Below are 24,188 nucleotides of genomic sequence, written 5' to 3'. Positions count from 1 at the left end.
CTGACCATTTGCCTTATTTCCTTGAAGTTTTAGGCGATTATTTAGTTATTTTTTGATTTTACACATATTTACCAAAATACCACTACAAAATTGAAATCTGAAAACTCTAGCTTTCAGTTGCTGAAAACCGCCGCCTCCTTCACCAAAGCTCTGGCCGCCGTCGCCCGCTGGTGCCCACACCTGCGTCGCGGGGGCTGCCAATGCCGCCCTGCAGTCGCCTACGTCATCGCGCCCTGCCGCTGCCGCACCCAGCCGCTACCGTTCTGCCATGCTGCCATGCCCTACCCTCGCCCACTGCCATGCTGACAATAGGGTGTGAAAATACCCTATTGTCGTGCCATTTCCGTGCCCGATGCTGCGGCCATTGTCATTCCCATTGCTGCGCCCGCAATCGTGCCCGCTGCCGCACCTACTCACACCTCTGCAACTACCAGCGCCATCGTCACACCTACGTAGAGCTTGCCTTCAACTTCTGCTGAATCACGCGTCGCTCACACTCCGTCGCAACTGGTACACTCATAATCTCCCTTTCGGCATTATATCATTTCTTTTAGTGCCTAAGAACGTTTTTCCATTGCCGGGGTTATGTTATTGATGGATAGGAGTAACGTATAATGGGATAGGTTTCTATCTGTATGACCTTGGTTGGTGTGTCAAAGGTGCACGCACTAGCGGCAATAGCTGTATTCGCACTGTCGACCCTTGACCTGTCTTTTGGCTCATCGGGAGTGTTATGGCATTCCCAGGTCACACTTATAGTGTAACCAAGTGGTCATTGGTGTCCGTCAACACTGGATTTATACTTCTCATCGATTTCATTGTCGCTTTATAGTTTGCTTTATCACTGACATTATTCATCTCCACTACATAACATGATTGCCCCCACCCTCCTTGTGGTGTAATACAAGCCGTCGATCTCGACGTCCATTGTGTTACATCAATCTGATGTTAGAGTTGTCAATATTATTACATTCAAATATGACGGAACGAGACAATATAAAAAAACATAGCAATCTTCTTGGCTCTTACCAATAATAATAATTGTATGAGGTAACCATTATACCACGATAAAAAACCTAGGGATCATTTTTAAATTCAAAGAAAACAAATTGGAACCTACCTTTTTATGTGCTATTAAGTTGTTAAACATGCAATTATTTCTCGAGTTTTATATATTATTAGGTAAAAAAACTACAAAGGTTACATTATTTTATCATGTAAGACTCATTCAAAAATGATCTACTGATTCACTAAAGAGGAACAATCAGAAAAATATCATGATAAGTATAGACAAGTTTCATAGCAGAATTCTAAGATATCATATGGAATTATATCTCAGACAACACATGCACTAAATTGTATGTGTCTTTAAATTCAAATCTCAAGGAATTAATTGATTGAATTTCAAAAGATACTTGTATTGAAATTTAATACATAGTTTTGTTGTATTAATGTAAATAACAGCCATTTGGAGGGAGTTGGCACTAAGGGCTGAATTGATTAAATTTATTAAATACGAAAGTGCTAAGTGTGTTTGTTTTAGGGGGTCAAAAAGAATCAAACATAAATCTGCAACAAATAAGTTTACAGGTGATTGATAGTTTCCAATTATTACTTAATTTTTTTTCGAATGAGGTTATGCTTTCAACATACTGATGGATGTTCCTTCAACTACGAAATGCAGTTTTCTTATGAGGAGATTTCAAGCAGTAAAGACTCCCTTGAGCAGTTGTTTATTCATCTTACTTTCACCAATCAAAAGGAAGAGTATAGTCCAATAAAACATTCAAATAATTGATGACTTTCTCAAAAAAGTGTAAATTTCCAGTTGTCTAACTACGTATACTATTTTCTACATTCGGATCAGAAGAGCGAAAATTAAGTGCATGAGATGTAAAGTAAGTGATAACAGATTTATACCACTTAATTTACATCATATAAATAGTATATGTGCACGAAAGGATGACCGAACAATGCATGTTATCATTCAACTGCAGCTTAATTCTTGATTATATTGAAATTACTGGAATTAGTCATTATATTTTACCAATCCCACTTGGCTTCATAGTCAACTGGTTAATAAATTATTATATCTTAAGATTTAATGACAACAGTGACTTAGATGCATACTAGAGAAATGAAGAATTGCACGAAGAGAGTAGAAGGCAAGCGTACAGCCACATCGCAAGCACGCACTGCAGGTGCACACATGTGCCACCATTGTGGTCATGGCATTGCAAAGTCTCACACCCTCATGCCCACCTCCACATATAGTATTTTAATTGCAGATGTCATGGATGCACAGTGGTAAAATCGTGTGTCCATACCTTTGTGTAGGGGCACCTGCGTCCTGACGTCTGGACTTAATAAGTCTTGAGGAAACAATTGGACCTGGACCACATGATGATCGTGGTGGGCCTCCATGATTGTCAGGAACCTTCCTGTATAGTAGCATCACCCATTTGCCTTCACATCCAGACATCTGCGGACCACCTGTAAGAGAATGATTGCCCACCACATGGTACAGATTGTATGAGGTGTTAAACATAAAAACTTGGAATGGTTTTCATTGACTAAATAGTATTGGATTCGAATTTTACCAGATAAGATAGTTACTGCTGTACTGGTCTCGTTCCTAAGTGGAAACACAGATTTGGCTGTGAAGTGAATCCATGTTTGCAGCCTCCATCCTTAAAATTCCTCTATTTCCACATATGCTCTATCCTTCATATCTTATTCTTTCATGGTGAATTTCGCCATGAAAGTAATCAAGTGAGAAATCAGAGAGGAAGAGGCGCAGCTTAAGGGACTTTAAAAAGATGATTTCCTTTTTTATCGATCTGGAATGTGCATTAGATGTCTGTATTGGATGAGGATTAATCATATCCGTCAGACCTAGAGATCATTTGAGCTTTTCCTCAATACAAGGAAGTTAAAAAGTAGGCCAGACCACCATAATTCCTTTGAGGACTTGAGATTCATTCCTCTGGGGGACAAAAGTTCATCCAACTGTTTTCTGGGGTAGAAAAGATGTACAGAACTTGAGGAATGTCGTGGATATTACTGGCGGGAACATGGGTTGGTCTGGTGCCACAACGTGTTGTTGGCTTCGCTTCGTCATCTGCCGAAACAACAAAGTTCATTTTAAGTAGTCAGATTAGAAGAACTATAAAAGAAAGAAGCTTCAAACATCTTCTGAATGAGTGTAAAGTAATGGAGAGAGTGAATACCTTATTCGAAAGCAAGTCGCTGGGAGCTGACAAGGGAGGCATACATACCCTTCTTCTCCAACAATTCAGAGTGAGTGCCGAGCTCTGTGATCTTGCCCTCAGCACACAAGGCAATTTGGTCGGCATTTTGCACGGTGCTCAGCCGGTGAGCAATCACTAGTGTCGTCCTCCCCTTCATCAGATGGTCCAGTGCCTCCTGCACCAGCCTCTCACTTACCGTATCCAGAGCACTTGTGGCCTGGACACCAAAGAGAGCACGAATGATAAAGGAGGGAAGAATGAGAGAGGGAAGAAAATAAAAGAGGGAAGAATGAGTGGGAAAGAGGTGAGATGAGAAGAGAGAAGAATGAGAGGTAGGAGAATAAAGAAAATAGGGAGACAGAAAGGATAGATGTGAGAAGAATGAGAGAGAAAGAGGAAATTAGAATGGAAAATAGGAGAAGAATTAAGACAGGGAGAGAGAAAAAGGGCCAAGAAGAGAGAATACTGATTTGATAAGAGAGTATGAAAGAAAAAATGAGAGAGATAATATAAAATAAGAGGAGAGATAAAAAAAGAGAATGCAGATTTGGTAAGAGAGAGGAAGAAAAGAGATGAGAGAAAGGAGAGAAAATAAGAGAAGGAGATGGGAGAAGAAAGAGAAGGAGAGTGAAAAAAAGGAGAGGGAGAACACAAGAGAGAGAGAAAGGCAGAGAACACAAGAGAGAAAGAAAAGAGATAGGTTACAGATATCGACGATAGAAGAGAAATGAATGAGAGACGTAAGTTAGAAAGAGATAAGAGGGGATTGAGCAGAAATAAAATGAAGAGGGAAGAAAAAGAGAGGACAGAGAAGAAAGAAAGAGAGGGGAAAGAGAAGAATGAAATTATACAGGATATAAGCTAGAGAAACATAAATGTAAAATTCAGAGTCCGAAGAAAAAAGTGAAAGCTTTTGGGTGTGGATGATGTTACTTCGTCCAGTATCAAGATCGGAGCGTTCTTCAGAAGGGCTCGGGCTATGGCGATTCTCTGACATATAAGAGTACATCAACTTAAACCCATTCATTAAGGAAGGAGATTAATAGTATACTTTGTTCTTTACCTGCCTCTGTCCCCCACTAAGCAAGCCTCCCCGCTCGCCAACTGGAGTGTCATACCCCTGATAAATAGCAAGCAAAGAGAATTAGATGGAGAAAGAATATAAGATGGGGAATGGTGTGTAGAATATATGATTGGTTGTGAAAGTGACAAATTTAAAAACTAAATGGGATGACAATAAAGACTACATCATTGAATTGTCCATCTTAGAATGTAAACCAATTGATAATAAAGGCGATGGCAGTTCATGGAAACCAGGTGACAATGATCTATCAACTTATGGACGATGGTGATGATGACAGGCCTTGAAAACTGGATGAAGATGTCAAAATGTTCATCATCATTGTCCGTCATCTGTGAAGCTGAAGACAATATGAACCTGAGGAAGAGCAATGATGAACTCGTGCGCATTGGCTGCCTTTGCTGCCTTCACAATATCCTCTTTAGAGACATTATCATCTGGTAGGCCATAAGCGATGTTCTCTCCGACAGAAACAGAGAAGAGGACAGGTTCCTGCAGCAGTTCACAAGAAATCAAGCCAACCTGAGAAAGACAGATAGATACAACAAGAAATCTAGAAGACTTTGAAAGCAATGGAACCATCGCCGATCAAAATTCACCTGGTTGACGATAGATACAACACGAGCCCAATCCCTCTTGTCAAATGTCCGAACATCCTCTCCGGCCACTGTAATCCGGCCTTTTGTTGGCTGTCATAATGAAACAAAAAACTTGTAATCATCTTTCTTTATGTATGTTACCATAACTCTCTCTATCTTTATCTGTAAATATCTCTATCACTAGACATATCTCTCTCTCTTTATATAACTATACATATAGCCATACATATCTCTATATCTCTCTTACTGTGCCCCTCTCTCTAAAACTTAGAGAAGGTAAAGCAAACATAGAGGACCTCATAGAAGCGTGCCAGAAGCTGGACAATAGTGCTCTTTCCAGCTCCACTGGAACCCACAAGCGCAGTGACACAACCACACTTCAAGATCAAATTCAGTCCGTTCAAGATGCCCACATCTTGTCTCATTGGGTATGAGAAATAAACATCTGCAAAAGAAAAAAATAGGTAATATCAGCACAAAGATCAAGCACATTTCTTTATCAGGTAGAATTCAGTGTCTTCATGTCTTCAACGCGCCACATTTCATACATTATTCTATTGGAAAAATTGAAGCCCCTAGAAAAGTGTGGCTAAATGTGTCAATAATAACACTTCAGAAAAAAAATTAAAAATTAATTTTACGGCAGAAAAATAGAATTTTGTTATTTAATGCCAGGACACACTTGTTACCTTCTAAACAGATGTCACCTGACCACGCAAGATTGCATCCATCTCCTGCTGATTTTAGTATTGACGATAAGTTAGCCGTGGCTGTTTGATCATGCCCAGAAGAGTCTTCTTCGAACAAAGCCAGTCGGGCATCATGCTCTCTTGATCCGAATTCTTTTCTCAACCCATAAGCTAGTGAATCATCTATATCTGTGCCGGATAAAATTGAGTTGATCCGCTCAACTGCTGCAGAAGCACCACGGAGGTCACCAAGTGTGTTCACACCGCCTTGAACCTGTTTTTTTTATTAATAACTCATTGAAGAAAATCTACTATTGAGAGAAAAAGTAGTGACAAAGAGAACAGATTAAAAACGTAATAAAAATGATTTTTTTCTGTATTTAGAGAAATTTGATGCTTACAGCAAAAGTCAAGGTAAATGTGTAGCCGATGAAGGAGGCCATTGCTCCCACTGACAACTCCCCCTGACAAGATAAAAATGGCTCTCTTCAATGAGCAGGAGAAAGAATGGTGCTATCTACACCTTCCCCTTTCAACGTTTATTTGTTTTCTTTGGGTAGTTAACCAATTTTACGCATACAACATGCAATATTTCTGAAAAGATAAAATTTCAGAAATCCAGTTGATAATTCAAGAAAGGAAATTTTAGTTGATAATAAATTGTAGGTCTTTTAATCTTTCAACTTTCAGAGAAATAATTAAAATAATAACAGACAAAATTAATGGGATTAAATTATGTTAGAAACCAGAAATCTCAGTTCTTTTTTGCCGTCGTCCTTATCCTATTTGGCTTTACATCACACATAACGTCTTGTTTATCTGATCACTATGTACCATATAACTTTGATAGAAATCCAAGGATCCCAAGCTGAAATGCACAGAAGGGGTGTTTGCTCTTGTTGCCCGATATATCCCACCTTTGTGTGCAGAAGGTCCCGGCACATCCTCAGTCTGTCCCATGTGTGCACAAGGCGAGGAAGATAGTTCACATCTGTTTTCTGAATGTACATTCACCAGGGCATTTTGGAGCTCTCAGAGGCTCATTGCAGTGGATGTGATATCGGATGAGACGTGTCAGTGCTCACGCTAGAGTGGCGTGTACAGGACATTTGGGGTTGGGAAGGCTCCTTTTGGCGATCTGAGTGATATGGTTGCACCATAACGATGTAGTGTTCAAGGGAAGGGCTGTTCCCTGGATGTCGTTATGCATGATATGGAGAATTGTGGTAGCAGGTAATGAAGTACGGAGAGGGGACCAGGCTGGATGGTCATGTATTTAATACAATCATATATAACATTATTTTCGGGTTGATCACCGTTCTCGGGTGATCTTCCTTGATTTCTTCAAAAACAAATATGCCACCTTTGTGATAACACATGCTCCTCATGTGTTACACATAGTTTTTAAACAAATATAGCCATCTAATTATAGTTTTAATGTCAGAATATGTTCATTCTATACTAATGAAGAAGTGTGTGTTTTTTATTGTTTTCCGTTGAATCATCGTTCTCTCGCCACCTTCTTTGATTTCTTCAAAAACAAATATGCCACCTTTGTGATAACACATGCTCCTCATGTGTTACACATAGTTTTTAAACAAATATAGCCATCTAATTATAGTTTTAATGTCAGAATATGTTCATTCTATACTAATGAAGAAGTGTGTGTTTTTTATTGTTCTACTTTGCATCTTCTTTTTCTCTCCTCTCTCTTAGATTTCTTCAAAAACAAATATGCCACCTTTGTGATAACACATGCTCCTCATGTGTTACACATAGTTTTTAAACAAATATAGCCATCTAATTATAGTTTTAATGTCAGAATATGTTCATTCTATACTAATGAAGAAGTGTGTGTTTTTTATTGTTCTACTTTGCATCTCCTTTTTCTCTCCTCTCTCTTATCTCGTGACATGGTATCAGAGAGGTGAATGTTCCTGCGAACATGATGCGGACTGTTTAGCTATGCTGCGTACTTTGACCTGCCCTAATAACAATGCCGACACTAATTGCGCGCAAATATGTCCTACTTCTTGGCTTTGCCTGTTTCCCTAGTCTTTCCTTATGATGACAACAATACTCATTGCCTGAGCATGAAGTCCTATTCCTTGATGGCTTGAAATTAACATCTCTGTGTGACCTGCCACAACAGAGATCTGTTTTTTGGGTGACGTATAATCATCCCAGACAACAATCGCCATTCTAGCTACTCCTCTGTCTCGGTGGCCCAGGTGTGATACTTCATTTTACCCTCCATACATACAACATGTTCTATCTTCATCAACTTCTGCACCTGGGGGCTGGATTCTTGGCTCGTGATTGATTATTCTTCAACTTCAACGCTTTCTCATTTTTTTAATTATGTGGTTCAACAAATGGCCAATAAAGAAGCAGCCCTAGCTTACTTAGGGGGAAAATGGTATACCCGTTTTCCCCAAGTGGCTCCTAGAAATCTATTTATGGGGCATAACCACTAACAATGGAGCAAATATATCCATTTTACTCACCGACCTAGAGGTCAGGCCTATCAGTTGACAGAGATCCCCCTACTCCCACAGCTAAGAACTATATCAAGTGCTGATGTGAAGTGGATTTGCATTCACCTTGCTATTGGATTCCATGACATCCAAAATGAGTCAGTCATAAATGGATTATAATCATGCTAAAGAAATCTAGGATGCCATCCAAAAATGATAGTCTAACCGAGATGATAAATCAACCTTATCTGATTTTCAAGATTGATCAATGATTATTTACTTACCCATGTCTTACATGTTCGTAAATTATCTGTGAGCTTGGTCTCTGTCCAATGATAAGCTCGGCTTTCCTCCTGTAACCTAATCTTTGATGGGGGACACAGGAGATACCTAGTGATGGAACATCGTATAATGAACCACAGACAGTCATCTTGGAGTTCAGAGGGATTCCGGTGGGATCCTGCATACGTGTTGTACTAGCAGCTCTAGTTAGGCCTTTCGGCTGACAATGCCATATTATGTTGATGGGGTTGGACTCTGGGGAATTGCATGTCTCAGTACTGGACGTTGAGGTGGCCGGGTTTCTCTCCACCAACCTGGCTCATACAACAACCAGAAGTTACATGTAGAGCAAAGGTGTCAGAGTGTCATCCGCCATCGTCGTTGCCATCTGGGGAAGAGAAATAGAGGCGGAATGGACTGCCACAGGGAAGAGAAAGAGAGAGAGCAACTTAAGTTCTAAAACTTATGGGCTGTCCAACAATGACAGTTATAATAATTTAAAGAGGAATTACTAATAGATACTGTAAAGACAGAACCCTCCCCAGTAGCATCGAGACATGAGTAAGGGTTTAAATGAGAAATAATACTGAACCCTGTTTGACATACCAGTAACAATCAAAGAGAGCCCATTAAAATGAGACAAAATACTTTTGTTTCTATGGCAGTTTAGGGAGATGGAGTCCTTCATGGTCGTTGTGGACTTCCTGAGTAAGTATAGCCATTTTATCAGAATGTTTCATCCTTTCTCCGCATAGGAGGTGGTGCATCGCCATGGTAGTTCTCACACCATTGTATCAGAGTGCGACCGCATCTTCATGGGTTCATTTTGGAAGGAGCTTCTTACGATACACCTGCAGAAATGAGATAGACCCCCGATATGAGGTATCAGTGCCAGCCCAAGAGGATGGGTTGAGCGTGGTTGATTAGCATGGTTAAGTTATAACTGCCTTGATCCTGGCCCCTTGGACAGGCCAACTCTGGTGTTGGGAAGGAGAACCCAATATTAGGGTTTGGTGGGCAAGATGAAAGAGAATCTGGGAGGAGAAAGGAACCAGCGGCAGGAGGAAGTTGAAGGAGGCGGACGCCAGGGGAAACGACCCTCCATTATCGTCTCTCTCTCTCTCTCTCTCCCCTACCAAAGGGGATTCCGCCATTCTGATGGATCCTTGCTTGCTCTGGATTACTGTGAGTCGTGAACTGTCATGATACCTTGGGTTACTTATAAAATAAAGAAGAAAGTATCTGGCCAGAGAGAAAACAACATGGAAGAATCTGCATGTGGCACCCGCACGGGGGTCAAAAGAGTCAACGACCGTAACTGCACAGGGTTGGGAGCAAAGACTTCTTGTTCCTATATAAAGAAGCCCTCCTGGAAGGGAGGGTATCAGTCATTTGGGTGGTCTTGTGAAGCAGGAAGCATTTGAGGAGCGGAGGCAGCATCCGGCTTGGAAGCTCAAAGCAAAGTTACTGGCTCGGGAGATCCCCCCTCTGAGGTCAGTATTGTGGCAACTCACCATGTGCACATTTTCTTTCATTCAAGAATTCATTTCTTGATTTTGTTGGAACCGTATCTCTCTCTCTCTCTCTCTCTCTCTCTCTCTCTCTCTCTCTCTCTCTCTCTCTTCCCACCCCTACCTATGGGGACTGCACTATTCTAAACGGTCCTTGGTTTCTCTGGATTACTGTGAGCTGAGAACCTTACGGTTCGGTATTTTGGAACTGGAAGCAACTCTGAACCTTCCTCTCTTCTGGCTGAGTTGGCCCTATCAAAATGCAAGGCCAAAGATATTGGACTGATGGCCCAAAAAGCCCAGGAATTTTGCGAATAGATAAAGGCTTTAAAAGAGAGATTGCGACTTTATGACAGCAGACATTTTTGGAGATCCTTCTAATTAGTTGATAGGGTACTGCCTCTGACATCCGAGGGGATCTGCAACCAGCTGGATTTTTTGCTTACTGGAGCTCAACCTATTCCTTCCGTAACACATATGTCATGTTACAGGGTACTTCTTGATAATATTATCCAGAATTAAATTAACACCATACTATGAGAATGAAACTAAAAAAGAAATTCTACATAAGATCAATAGATATGGATCCAGATGGAGGCATGTTATCTGTATAACCTTTGAATGTTCCTTCTTCAGAGGATGTACAGGACAAAAACCATTTATCTTCAGCCCTATAGTTTAAATAACAAGGAATAAACTCTAAGTAGCGAGAAAACAACAACCATGAATTACATAAGATAAGTGAATTTAGAGAATTTTATGATATCCCAAATCACTATGCTTGTATGAAATAAATCAAAACAACATCGATTATATGAACAATTTTATAAAATATTATTTTACAAACTGATCACTACTTTGAAAAGTTTTAAGGCAAAATTATCATCATTTTTTGTGTATCATTACATGATCAAATCTTGGAGAGCTAAAACAAGAAGAAATCTTTGCTAAGCTCAGAGAGTAAAATAAAATAATACAAACCGAATTCGGGGGTAAGTGGGAAAGATGAATTGATGTCTTCTAGTCCTAATCTGAACAGATGGCTTTTTTTCTTATGGTCACAACATGTCTTGAAAGTTACAGAATATGACAAGAAAACAACTGAATGACCTCAGGATATAACTCTTACAGCTTTTACTTTGCTACCACCCAGAAAATATACAGCCAACAGAGAAATATAGACAACAACTCTAGTCAATGATTCATTTGCCGACTTCAAAATTCCAAGTTTCCGTCCACTATTCTGGTAAGCGAGCACCTGTGGATAATAATAAAAGCATTGTGATTCTGATATATAAAATAAACAAAAATTAAGAATTTTAAAAATGTATCCATTAAGAACATTCATGAAGTCATTAAAGCGGACACTCTTCAAAAATTATTTGGAGTAGAGGTCCCCCAACCCACATGCATAGATCATTCCAACGTCTCCCTTAGTAGTAAAACATTAACCTATCCACCCGAGTAACTGCGTCAAAAAGCTGCCGGAAAAGTTTAACATCCTCTTATTTTTGTCCAATTTTTATCTGTTTTTACTATCTTCCAGTTAAAGATATATTTCTTTCTCTGATATATTGCTCAGAAAGTCTATTCTTTAAATATTAAGGCTACGTGAAAATGTGGAGAGATTATTTCAGCACATACTTGTATAATTTTTAATTTGAAATTTGAAAAATAGACAGGGTAATTTAAATGGATCACGTTTGAATTACATGACCCTTGCATTTTTTATCATCAGCTTAGATGCTGATTTTGTTTTTTGAAAACGTTTAAGGCGGTCACTCGAATAAATAGGTAACCACCCAAGAAGTACATGTATCAAGCTCTGAGGCTCTATTACAAGTATGCTCAACCTCTTCCCTCCCCATTCTCATCTCGTGTGAGCCATGCCACCATGAGGCCCTCGATCACATAGGCGAGCCCGTCCGTTGAAGCCTTCCTCCGCCTGAAGATCACTTCATTTCTGTGGAGACATATTCCCCGAAGCACAATCAGCGCTCATCCCCCCACTTCTCTTCGTCCAGGACCAATTCTCTGCATGGACACTCAGAAGGCCTCCACTGAGGTTGCATTCACCGCCAACTGTGCTTTGGTGGCCCAAATCATGCGTGCGAAGGGCCACACAAAAAACAGGTGATTACAATCCTCGTCGTCACCTGTGCACAACATACACGCCGTTGATGCATCTGGATACATCCTCTTCCAAAAGATGCGGGTCACCAGTCTCATTTGGTACAAGAGCCACCAAACATCTTTACCTTAAGAGGGACCTTTAGGCGCCTTATGGCTTGGCACCCCTGGATAGTTGCTTGGTCTTCCTCGTTTCCCTGGCGAATCCCTGCGTACGCTTTCCACACTAAAAAGGGAGCACTAGACCAATCCCAGCTGTCTTTTTCTCCAGGTCAAGGGCTGATCTGGTTCAGAGCTTGTTACATGCCAAAAATCGGCTAGTCTTTGGTCTGACAGGGAGCCGTCGACCCTGAGTTCCATGTGCTGTCCCAGCACTCTCCCACAAACGTATCGGATAACTTACTTAGATGGGATGGTCAGAGAACTAAATTTTCCCGGTCTACTACGAAAATATCAGAGAACTACACATCTCCGGTCAATGTAAGGTGTGATGGTCAACCGAATAAGAAGCCTATAAATAAAAGGCTGGAGGAAGAGAAAAGGAGGAGAGTTTCCTTGAAGGTAGTTGCCGCCACAACTGGCTGAAGAGTGGGAGAGTCCTGATCCAGGAGTTTTAACGATCCGGTAACCCTAGTTCGAGCTTCATTTCCATCTTCTTGTTTCTTCCCATTCCGTTCCCACTGCTGTTCTTCTCCACCTCTATTGTGCATCGGATTTGGTATTCTTGGAAGCATTGTTCGTTCACATGACATCTCTACATTGCGATCTATTCTATCAAGAACCGAAGAGGCAAAACAGATGCCCGGTTCAAGATCTCATGAATGCCTACTCAAAGTACCACTAAAAGAGAAAAAAGTTTACATGAAGGATATTTCATACACACCGGTCGGGAGTTAATTTTTCGTTCTTCATGCCTAAAATCTAATTCACCATGGTTTATATTTTACATCTCCCTAAGAGAGTCACATCAACCAACGAATCCATGAGTTTAATCCCTTCATGTCTGGCACAGAATCATAATATCTGGACTTTGAAATGATCCACCATTGCGTTTATCAGCCAACGGCCTAAGGCCCACAAGCCCACTCCAAACATGTAGAGCACCCTCGCAGAAAGGGCAGACAGAAACATATTGTGAGTGCCTTATTCCTCTCTCCCATACCTCGCTTCTTTCTCTCTTCCCTTTCCCAGGCCTAACACTGGGTCCTCCTGCGGGTCTGCCAGATCATCTGTTCTAGCCAACAATATCTTTCCTCATAAGTGGAGTAGAAGCCACTTACCCCTTCCCCCAGTCCCCTCTCTCTCTCTCTCTCTCTCTCTCTCTCTCTCTCTCTATCTATCTATCTATCTATCTATCTGTCTCTCTCTCTCTCTCTCCCTCTTTGGATGCATTGCGCAAAAAAGGATATAAGAAGGGTATATTTACTCCTTTTTGGTAGATAAGGGGCTAGTTCCCTATCACACTTTAAGGATATAAATGAAGAAAATTAATAATAGCATGAGTTGATCATCACATATTGCTCACTTTAGGAGCGAGGGATCACACGAATTTTATGATCGATAAAAGGCAGATTAATTTAAGGATATGATCTAAATCTGGATACCACAGATTTCTTAGAGCGAGACAGGGGAGGCCATAAATTTTAGAAATTTACTCGTGATGTATAAGAAGGTGCAACAAGGCTACCGATATATGGATCATATTTCTAGATAAATAAATTAATCCAGATGTAGAAAATACTTGAGATTACTTATTCAGTAAGACAAGGAACCTTATTACAACCATTTCGGAAAGAGCAAGTAACAAATGAAAGCAATACCAATGTTAGAGCACAACAAAACAAAAAAATATTGAGTTAAGGTCATGAACTTACCAGAGAGCCAAACAAAGACATTTGCTGCTTTTCACCGGCAAAGGACCTAACCTAAGAATAAATGGCTGGAGAGTAAATTAATCTGCCTCTTGAATAGTAAACTAGAATTTTGAGAACAAAATAAAAATAAAACATTACTGACATCAATGGAAGAACTAAAAAAACTCCAGAGAAATGCAGACATAAAATGTCTTATATATTACTGTGACTCACAGTTCGAATGGCAGAAAACGTTTCATTTGCACAATCTGATATCCTTGCCTGAGAAATTCCATGAGATTTAAAGACAGGGATGGTTGAGCGCTTAAAAATAGCTACATAGTAAAAGGGGAGTAGTCAAAAAAAGGAGATGGGATCATAACAATGTGATGAATGTTCAGCAATAAAATAGGAAATTTAATAAATTTTAAAATGAAATTGTTGTTTTCAATGCAAAAGGTTGAGAGGATTAGGTATCACTCACTGAATCGCATGCAACAAGGTAGAGAAAATGACAATTAAAGAGCAATACACAAATGGATTGGCATGAAAGGCTTCAAAAGTAACGGATGCATATCATTTTAACTTACCAACTATCACAGAGACTGAGAGCATAAGTATACCAAGAACTGGAGCCAGCTGGGAGGAAAGAGAAAACAATATGCATATTGTTCCTATTATCTGTAAGGAGATGATGGAATTAAAGGCGCATAAAAACCAGCATAATACTTAATATAACAAGGTGTCCAATAATTTGCATTTGATTGGGAAACAAAATCTATATACATTACAAGGAATCATGGCAAAAGTCCAGGAAAATAGATGACGGGAAGCGATTGGCAATATTGTCTGAACCTTTCAGTGAGCATTCATCCCAGGTAGGCAGCTGGTTTTAAACGCAGTTGCGCCAGGCGAGATCCTAGCATCATGGAAGAGAAAGGGGAATAGGGGCTTTATGTGGAAAGCTGATTTTGCAAAAGCATGACTGCAAAAGCTGATTTTGCAGGGATGTCCCATGGGACCATTACTGTTTGTCCTTTCGGTGGATGCTCCCGCGAATGTTCGATCCATGAATATTCACATGGACTGCTGAGGGTTTTTCATATAGTGAGCTGCCCAACAGGGTTTTGCATGTTAATATTCACATGGATGCTCCAGCTAATGTTCGATCCATGAATATTCACATGGACTGCTGAGGGTTTTTCATATAGTGAGCTGCCCAACAGGCCTTCTGTTACTCCGACATGTAGACAACACCGCATTCTCAATGGAAGGCTCCATGGAGGATGCTAGGAACCTCTCCACACAACTAGACCTATTTGCAGATTTTTCTGGCCCACAGATGAATCAAGTCAAGTCAATGGAATGTAGTTTTACGGGAGCCCATGGGGACCTTATCCATGCAGTACTTGGGACTGCCATTGGCTAGGGAAGTCTTTTGACACTGAATGGTTGTTGGTCACTGAGAAGGTGGGGAGAAGAGGCTAAAAGGATGGCAGAGCATAATGATATTCTGATGATACCTTGGGTTACTTACAAAAGAAAGAAGAAAGTTGGTGGACAGAGAGAATAATGTGGACCACACTTGGGTCCACACATGGGGAGCCAAAGTAGTCAAGGACTGTAACTACCCAGGTTAGGAGCAAGGACTTCTTGCTCCTATATAAGGAAAACCTCCCTAGATGGGAGGGGTATCGGGGATTTGGGTGATCTTGTGGAGGGGGAGGCATTGCTGAGCGGAGGCTGCATCCGGCTGGAAGATTCAAGACGATGTCTCTATGCCGCGGCGCCACTACCCCCCACCCCCCCTCCACCACCCCCCTCATCTGGAGTAAGTTACTGATTCTCTCATGTGAGAAAACAAGTAACTTAAGATTGACGGGCACAGCCCACACAACTGTACCAGCTGGTATTTAAACCAGCTACTATGAGAAATCCTAAATGTCATTTTTCCATTCATAAACCCTAGCTTCAGGGGAAGGAGACACGAGGAGAGACAGGAGATACTGGTGGGAGAGCTGCTCAAAAAGTGCGAATTTCAACAGTTTAAGGAGTAAAAAGAGGTAGATGAGGACTAATCTGGTCGTTCGTCAATTTCACATTCATATATATTATAAGCTTCGGGTAGATCATTGATCTCAGGTGATCTCTTCTATTTTCTTCAAAAAAGAAACACATTTTTTCAAGTATACTATCAGAATTCAATCATTCAGAAGTGGAATATTAAGGCACCAGGGAATATAAACACTAATAACAAACATAAAAATGAGTTGACAACAAGATTTTTATCTTGAAAAGTTGAAACAAATGGTAACCAGCACAACTGTTACGACTGATAAGAGACTTGCCTCAGAAAGCGCCCTAAGTCCTCTGTCTCTAGAAATATTTTCACTAACAAGGTCTTTCAGAGATCCCAAATCAGATGTAAGCAACCCGGTAAGCTCGCCAACCTTTATTTTGGCAACAACATATATCCATTAGAATTTGGAAATATTCTTTGAATTTTTTTCATACAATGTAACAGCAAAATAAAATGTTTATATCCAGCCATAAAAGACAACATAATTTGGAGCTTAGTGAAACGGCCGCACCAGAATAACCATTGCAAAACTTGGCCATGTGTTCTGAATCCAAAAAGCTAGCTAATTCAACCCTTAAGTTCACAAGGGGCGTGCTTGCGTCCACAAGTAATAGATCACTCTCTCATTAAGAAACAAAACTCAAGGAGAAGCAAAGCTCTAAAGAAAATGAATGTTTTTAGGAGTATGTCATTGCAGGTAAACATCATGCCTTAATACAAATGTCATTGGGGGCAGAATACAAGAAGAGTTTTAAGAAAAAACTAAAAAATTCCATGGCAACCCATATAAATGTCTTACGAAGGAAACAAGTGAAGCACATGTGAAAATATGAAACACATGATTTATGGAATAAAAGTGGGAGAACAAAGGAGGAAATCAATAACGTTGTTGGGGAGCTGGTCCACTAAGGCAGAGGGAGATAAGGCCCCAGATGCAGAGGAGTTGGACACATGATGACTTTTTAATAAGGGTTTCCTTAATTGCAGAAGATAATATTATGGATTATCCGAGAAGGCAATCCTTGTACAGGACAATGGCTGATTATTAATATCTCATATTTTTCCTTCAATTACAATCATTTGGTATCTATGAGGAAAAAAAATGGTTTCTATCTTAAAAATAAGATAAAATAGAATATATCATAGGAAGCTTCAAAGATTCTCATACATATGACAAATATGAGAGCAGACAGTCTGGAATATAAGCGCAGAAGTGGCAGGTAACAGTCTTATCAAATGAGATTGGCAACAAATCGAATAAGCTGATGATGATCAAATTTATAGATGTGTGGACGAGGAACACCAATACTCGTGGAACTTCCGTAGAAGAGCCTGGAACGAGTATGAGGAGGCCTAAAATGAATCTGGGCCTTGATGAACTCTTCAGTGGGTCAGTTGGCCAATCAACCACAACGGGCGGAACTAGAAGTGGAAATGAAGAAACTGAAAGAATATGTTAAAAATCCATATCAAGGAAAGAATCCGGAAGACAAAGAAGATCATGGAGGAAAGAAAAGAGTGCAGAGGCATGTGGGGTCAGCACAAAAGAAGAACTTTGACCTTCTAAAGCAGGCTCTCAGAGGTATGTGGGGGTTCATAGGTATTCTGCCCAGCTTGTTGGTGTTCTCTTTTATTTGTGTTTCTTGCATTTTAGGCAAAATCAGCTGGTTAAAAACGTATACACAGGAGGGAACATGGAGGGAAAGAGAGGGCGAGAGAGACAGAATAGGCCTTCATCTTTTATAAGCAACATAAATTTCTCATCTTCAGGATATCATGTAAAATAAAAAAGGTGAGGACAAAGTGAAGCAATACCAAAACTGTTATTATCAAAACTTAATAAAATAGCTGGCATAAAGACACATTTATCAGTGTCAATGACAATGTCAACAGTGCCTCTCAATATAATACATCAAAAGCATGCTTAATCGATTAATCTGAGTTCTCAGGCAATCAAAACAAAAATGGAACTAACTTTTTCATGCATCAGAATACAAGGTTACCCTAGGGCTCACATTGTTCAATATTGAAATATTTCTTAATAAACAATAACCTCTGACTGCTCGACTATAAGTTGAAATATAAATGCCAATATGATGGAACTTTCAATGGCAGTACCAATGCCTCCCCAATTTTCTAAGCTCTTCTGTTACAGACCTCCCATGATTTTACAAGAAACGGCCAAGAAAGGGATAACAGACAGAGCTGGAATTTGGGCGAGAAATAGACTATATAAATAACTCTCCTCCTCAAGCAGAAGGACTACTTTTCAAGTACTTTCAAGAAGTGGCTGGGCGGGAGATTCTCCAACCAGAAGTGGGGAGGACGGCTGATGCAGCTGATGATCCTCTCCATCGATCTACCTTTTTTCCTTCCTCCGATCTTTCCTCTTCATTCCGTTGACTGACTACGGTCTGCTTGTACCACTGATTGAAGACATTTGGATTTGATCGTTCTATACACCTCCTCGGATTTCTTGTGTGAATTTCCCGGGATCCATATCATCTTCCCATTAAATACTTCTACACCTGGGTGCGGAAAGCTTGAAGAGAAAATAACAAGTGGTAGACACCTCCCTCAGAGCCATCCTGTCTCCTCACACTTAGGGTTTAGAGAACTGAGAGTTTTGTTACATGAGTAATGACTCTTTAAAATACTAGTTTCAAGTAAGCGGGATCCGCCAACTTAAGTGTCCATGAAACAAATAAGCAGGCTACCAATGGATACATCAAAAAAAAAAAAAGTCCACTAACAGAAAGCTTCATCTCATAAAAAAATTATGAAAAAGGTAGAATCAAATGATGACTACTAGAGAACAAAATACTAATTGAGAAATCTCAATATTCAAGCCATTAATTTCTATCAAAGTTAATTTAAAAAGGACAGTGATCGTGTTGTACCTTATGACGATCAAAAAATTCAACCTGAAAAAAAGTGGTGTTTCAGTGAAAATTAAAATGGAAAATCTTTTTTTTTGAAATAAAAAATGGAAAATCTGGGAATAACTCAGCGTATGATAAAACATAGACCTGTGTGTGTTCCATACATGTATGGATGATACTCATTCATGTGTGGCATGTGAGCTAAAGTTTAAAAAGAAAATAGAAGAACCCTCTATCAAAAAAAAAAACATCTTTTGAAGAAAAGAGGAAAGATCACCCCAGATTAGTTACTAACTCGAAGTTAATAGTATATATGAACGTGAAATACATGAAAGACCAGAGTGGTCCTCTTCTCACCCTTCACTCCCTACTGCGCTGATTCCAGGGGTCCAACTGTTTCCACCCTTGGTTGCTCTGTTTTGTTGTCTCCGCCAATGACTTGCACACTATCGACTGCTTGCTAGAAGCCCTAGGTTCTGGGCATGCGGTTTCAAACCCCCCCCCCCCCCCCTGAAAAATCTGGGTGACTATGGTCCATTGATGGGGGTCCTGTTTCCAATGAACATCTGTCGGATTCTAGTTCCACTTTTGCTGGCGGGCACTTCTCCGTTGGCCCCTCCTGACATAGAAAAAACTTACTGATGTTCTACTCATGGAGTGACCCATATAGTCTTCTACTCATGGAGCACATAAAATGCACAGGATCTCACTGATGTTCTTGGCGCTAGCCAGAAGGCCGCACCTTAAGCCTGATCTTAAATGTGCCATCCAGCATTTTAAGCCAAGCTAGATCTGGCTGCAGGAGTCCCCCCATCACTCCCACCTTCAAGATAATCTTATTGGTATTCCCGGTGATTATGCCAATCGATGAAATCTCTGAGTCTCCCAAAAGGCCAAACCAGAGCCTCAATTGTCTGCCATGCACACTAGTCCATTGGAACTCCTCTTACTTCCAGGATGTTTGAGGCTAAATCCCCCCCCCCCAGGACTCATCTGCAGGGAGAACCCCATACCACTGTGCCTCTGCGTGCCCTTTGACTCCTTGTGTCCAACCACAAACAGCTACATATGCTGCCTAGAGGCTCCAATGAATAAGGTGCCAATAACTAGCTGCCACCATTCCAATAAATGTCGGAAATTGATTCCATAGCTCAAGGTAGACCTCCTTTGAGCCCCCAGAACTCCCTGAAAACATCCTATCAAGCACCAACCCATGAGATTGAGACATAGCTCTGCCTCCCCCAAAGTTACAAGGGCCCTACCCGACCCTCAGAACTGTCCCTGCCCAGCAGTCTCCTGCACAGCCCTGTTTCCCGTAAACATTTGGTCTCATTGCTGACACACACATTGCTTGTGTCCCACACCTATGCATCTCCATAAAATTAACGGCTCCCTACAATCCCATGTGTAATGCCCTCACTCGACAGGATTCCAAAGTCATCCAGCCCTCCTCACTATCAGGAGCGTTTCGATGATTCTCCCTCCTCTTCTGTGGCCCCCTCCAGTGGACACTTGTTGAAAATGGCTGATGGGTGCTCCATGCCTAGGCTAGTACACCTGCCATCCACAATGGTTTCTCATTCCTAATAAGTAGAGTTTGATGATCCTTCGCTGGTGGGGTGGTCCATAGGATCATTGCCACTATCACCGCTAGGATATGTATGCTGTATCTCAGAGGAAAAAGTTCAAGACAATGTTTTGGCCGTTTTTCAGGTTTGATAGCTGAATTGGATGTTTTCTGTCACAGTCAAAGGGAATCATTTCACACCATTACTCACCTATTCCAGAAAAAAGACCAAAACGAACAATTCTTAGGATGTGGTGACTGGAATTTAGGTAAAATTATCAAAAAAGTGTCTTAATGAATAATGAAGATAAAATAGTGTTAATGAATTATGTTATAATACAATGTATCCTGGACTAGGCCCACCTGCTATTGTTCTCTCTCATTTCTTCTTATAAACACTGTATCATGTAATCTTTTTTTTATGATGAAGCCGTTGTCTCTTCTCTACTGCATGGCATCAAAGCACAGGTAAGACCCCACATCCACCTAAAGTATGGTGCAACCTGCCAGCACGGCACCCTCCGTCACAGCACGTCGCCTAACACACCATGCCAATACAGGCACGCCAGTACTGCATCATCCCCGTGCAGTCGTACAGAGGCGTAGATCTCTTACCACACTTTCATCACTTCTCTTTTGTTGTTGGAGAATTCTCTTGTACTTATGGATTTAGGCACTTGCCTTGTGGATTCATGAAGATAAGTAGCTGATCCTCTTTCGTTGTTGGAGAATTCTCTTGCGCTTATGGATTTAGGCATTTGCCTTGTGGATTCATGAAGATAAGTAGCTGATTCTGTGGGTTCAAAAAACCACTTCTTCTAGCATAGTCACGCCACATGTCTTCAAGAACAAACTCTGCAATTGTTTCTTTGTTGTGGCTGCATCAAGATGTCTTTTTTTAGTGCCAAAAGCAAATATTTTGCAACTGCACGCGCCAGTCGTGAGCTTCCGTTAGTTAGTCATCATGTCTAAAAGTAGGGTTTATCATCGCCACAGCCTAAGAGTTGGACATATTTAGTTCAACTCTATTTTTCTTGAGCAGACAAAACACTTTCAGGTGGAAGATCCAGAATCATCCCATTACCTTTGGTGCTGTCTCTTTAGGAGAACGATTCACCAATGTGTTCACAAAAAGTGTTTCCCCGAACTTGAGTGGAGTTGTTAGTCACAAGACAGAGGCCTTTGACCTCTATCTACTAATTTGAGGGGGAACGCCAATAATATTGATGTAAATACGCCTAGATCAACTTCTCTACTATTCTCTCATGCCTTCTTCTTAAATACACTTTATCATGTATCCACACTAGTCGATTAAGGATTCCCCTCTACTATTCCCCTCTTTTTATTTAAAAAAAAAAAAAGGATTCCCTCTTTCCCACCAGATACATTAATGAATAAGAGCTGTGGTTTTTTGAAGGGGACTTATTTATTAATCACTTCTGAGTTCATCGGAATCTTAATTCTATAACCCCAGTATTATGTGTAACCTTTCCAAAGAATGGTGAGTTATCAATATTACAATTGATACACTCGAACATCTTGCATTCATGACTATTGACGCCATAAGGGGCGATCCAAAACTTTTGGGAAGCAGCAAATTTTATGCTAAGAACTACCGGATGTGACATGAATGCACTAGATCCCAAACCAACATCTTAATCAGAAAAAAAAACAAGCTCAAGGACCTCAATGTCTATCCAGTTCAAGAAACTCATAACAAAATGCAGGGCTATCTTGCTTCCCCCCCAAAACCAATAAAGGATTATTTCATTCTAAACTTTAATAAAATAAAATGTTCTTATCAAATGTTTGAACTAGCTGATGAGACATCATGGAATATAGAGTCGATGACTAATATTAAGAATCCTTCGAATAAGACTCAATTTAGCTAGAATTTTAACTTTTCTCCGATGTTTATTTCATGGGGTACCTTCTGGATCAGCATCCTTCTGAAGACCTGAGCTCTCAAGCTTGCCATCACATTTTCCCACATGTTTGTCATATTTACAACAAACAAAACTGTGAAAATCGGCTCCAGTAAATAAACCATTGCAATTTTGGAAAGGAGCTCCCACAAAGGATCTGATCTTCTTCCCACAAGAACCTCAAAGAGCTTCCCTGAGACATTTTTATGGACAAATCATAAACCTCTTAACATATATGTTCAGATGGGCATCTGTACATCTCAATGTAAGCAACATGTCTTTATTCGGATTTAGGTTCTCTACTTATAAACAACAAAAAAATTGGATATAAGACGAATCCACAAGGCCACAGAAAAAAAAACTGACAAACAAAAATCATAGTACAACCGGAAAAGTAGAGGGTGCATTGAGGTGATATCCCATCAAAAGAGAGGATGAACTAGTGGGACATTTGGATTTCAGTTGAAATAGATTTGATGGCCTTAAATTCCGTTAATTTGAAAATGATAACCATACCTTCATCATTTTGACTACGGATGATGTGAGCGAATGAGAACGGCCGTTTATGATTCCATGAAATTAGCAGAATCCCAGAGTAGAAAAAAATTACTTTTTCGGCCCAAAAGAAAACGCGCTGATATCCTTCGGAATCACAATGAGAATTGGGATAAAGTCATCAAATCTGTAATGATGGCCAGAAGTGGGTGCTCTGCCTTCAGAATTTTGACTTCCGAATGATGCGAGTGAAACCCACGATAATGATTTCAAGAAAATAGGAGGATTCTTAAAAAAGAGAAAATCCTTTTTTGTTGCGGTCAGATGGATCAACGCTCTTGTATCCCCAATGAAAATGCGCCGATGACTCAAGCATCCCCAACAACGATGCCATGAACTGAACAAAACGCTAGAATTTTTCAGTCATAAATTCATGCAATTGTATCATAAAAGTATTAAAACCACGCCAAAAATTAGTTTCCCCGCATTCACTATTTCGACAACAGGGTGATATGAAAGAATAAGCATCCCCAACAGCGATGTCATGAACCGAACAAAACGCTAGAATTTTTCGAAAAAAAAAAACTTTGTACCCGAAAAAATAGGCATGGAGAGAGTGCAGGATGTGCAGCCAACGAGGGCCAAAACGGAAACACCAATTCGCATCGCGTCCTTGGCCATCAACCCCCAAATTACATCAGAGCTGACAACCACGGGCGAAGGAGAGCTCCCCCCGGTCTCCAAACCAGAAACCGACTCCGCGCCATCGCCAGAACCACCGACGTTGGCGTCAGAGGCCGGAGCGGAGACGTAAGCCGCGCTGACTCCCCAACCTCGACGCGAAGCATTGCCGGAAGCGGGGAAAACGGCAGAACGACGACGAGGCGACGGCGAGACGAAGCGCGAGCTCGATCTGAGGCTGAGGAGATGGAGAGACGAGGAAATTTGAGGATTATGCGCCGATCGCGAGCTGCAGGGCGAAGAATTGAAGGCGGAGTTGAGCGGGAGAGCCATGGAAGAAGAAGCCGAGCTCCCCCTCCTTCTCTGGACCTGGTGGGGCCATTCCTTCTCTCCTCTCCTCTCCTTTTTCCGTGCAAGCTTCTTCCTGGTGGACCCCACCACCCCTCGTCTCTGGTATAGTGCAGGGACGCGGACGGGACGAAACCGGGACGGAAGTTCGTCCGGATACGAACGGGGGGCGAATGCATGAACGGAAATTCGTCCGGAGACGAACGGACGAGACAAATACATGGACTGAAATTCGTCCGGAGACGAACGGACGGGACGAGAACGGGACGACAGGACGAACGCCGGGACGGAAACTCGTCGGGAGACAAACGGACGGAACAAACACCAGGACGGAAAT

General features: G+C 40.9%; 1 protein-coding gene across 1 annotated transcript; it reads right to left on the bottom strand.

The window, feature by feature from the left end:
• Positions 1–2,932: 2,932 nt before the first annotated feature.
• On the bottom strand, positions 2,933–23,895 carry ABCB28 (non-intrinsic ABC protein 8). Its single transcript, XM_078591826.1, has 17 exons — positions 23,416–23,895; positions 22,333–22,520; positions 18,854–18,877; positions 16,222–16,323; positions 14,464–14,554; positions 14,108–14,208; positions 13,895–13,945; positions 11,020–11,148; positions 6,022–6,084; positions 5,621–5,894; positions 5,228–5,376; positions 4,932–5,021; positions 4,690–4,824; positions 4,315–4,371; positions 4,185–4,241; positions 3,231–3,468; positions 2,933–3,121 (listed from the first exon to the last, which is right to left on the bottom strand). Exons 1-16 carry the CDS (start codon positions 23,834–23,836, stop codon positions 3,232–3,234), a joined length of 2,169 nt encoding a protein of 722 aa, XP_078447952.1. The 5' UTR covers positions 23,837–23,895; the 3' UTR covers positions 2,933–3,121; position 3,231.
• Positions 23,896–24,188: the final 293 nt, after the last annotated feature.

The sequence above is a fragment of the Wolffia australiana genome, chromosome 2, assembly GCF_029677425.1.
Source record: "Wolffia australiana isolate 7733 chromosome 2, ASM2967742v1".
NCBI lineage: Eukaryota > Viridiplantae > Streptophyta > Magnoliopsida > Alismatales > Araceae > Wolffia > Wolffia australiana.
Note: the sequence above shows the minus strand (reverse complement) of the source record. Positions and strands in the feature narration are given on the sequence as shown.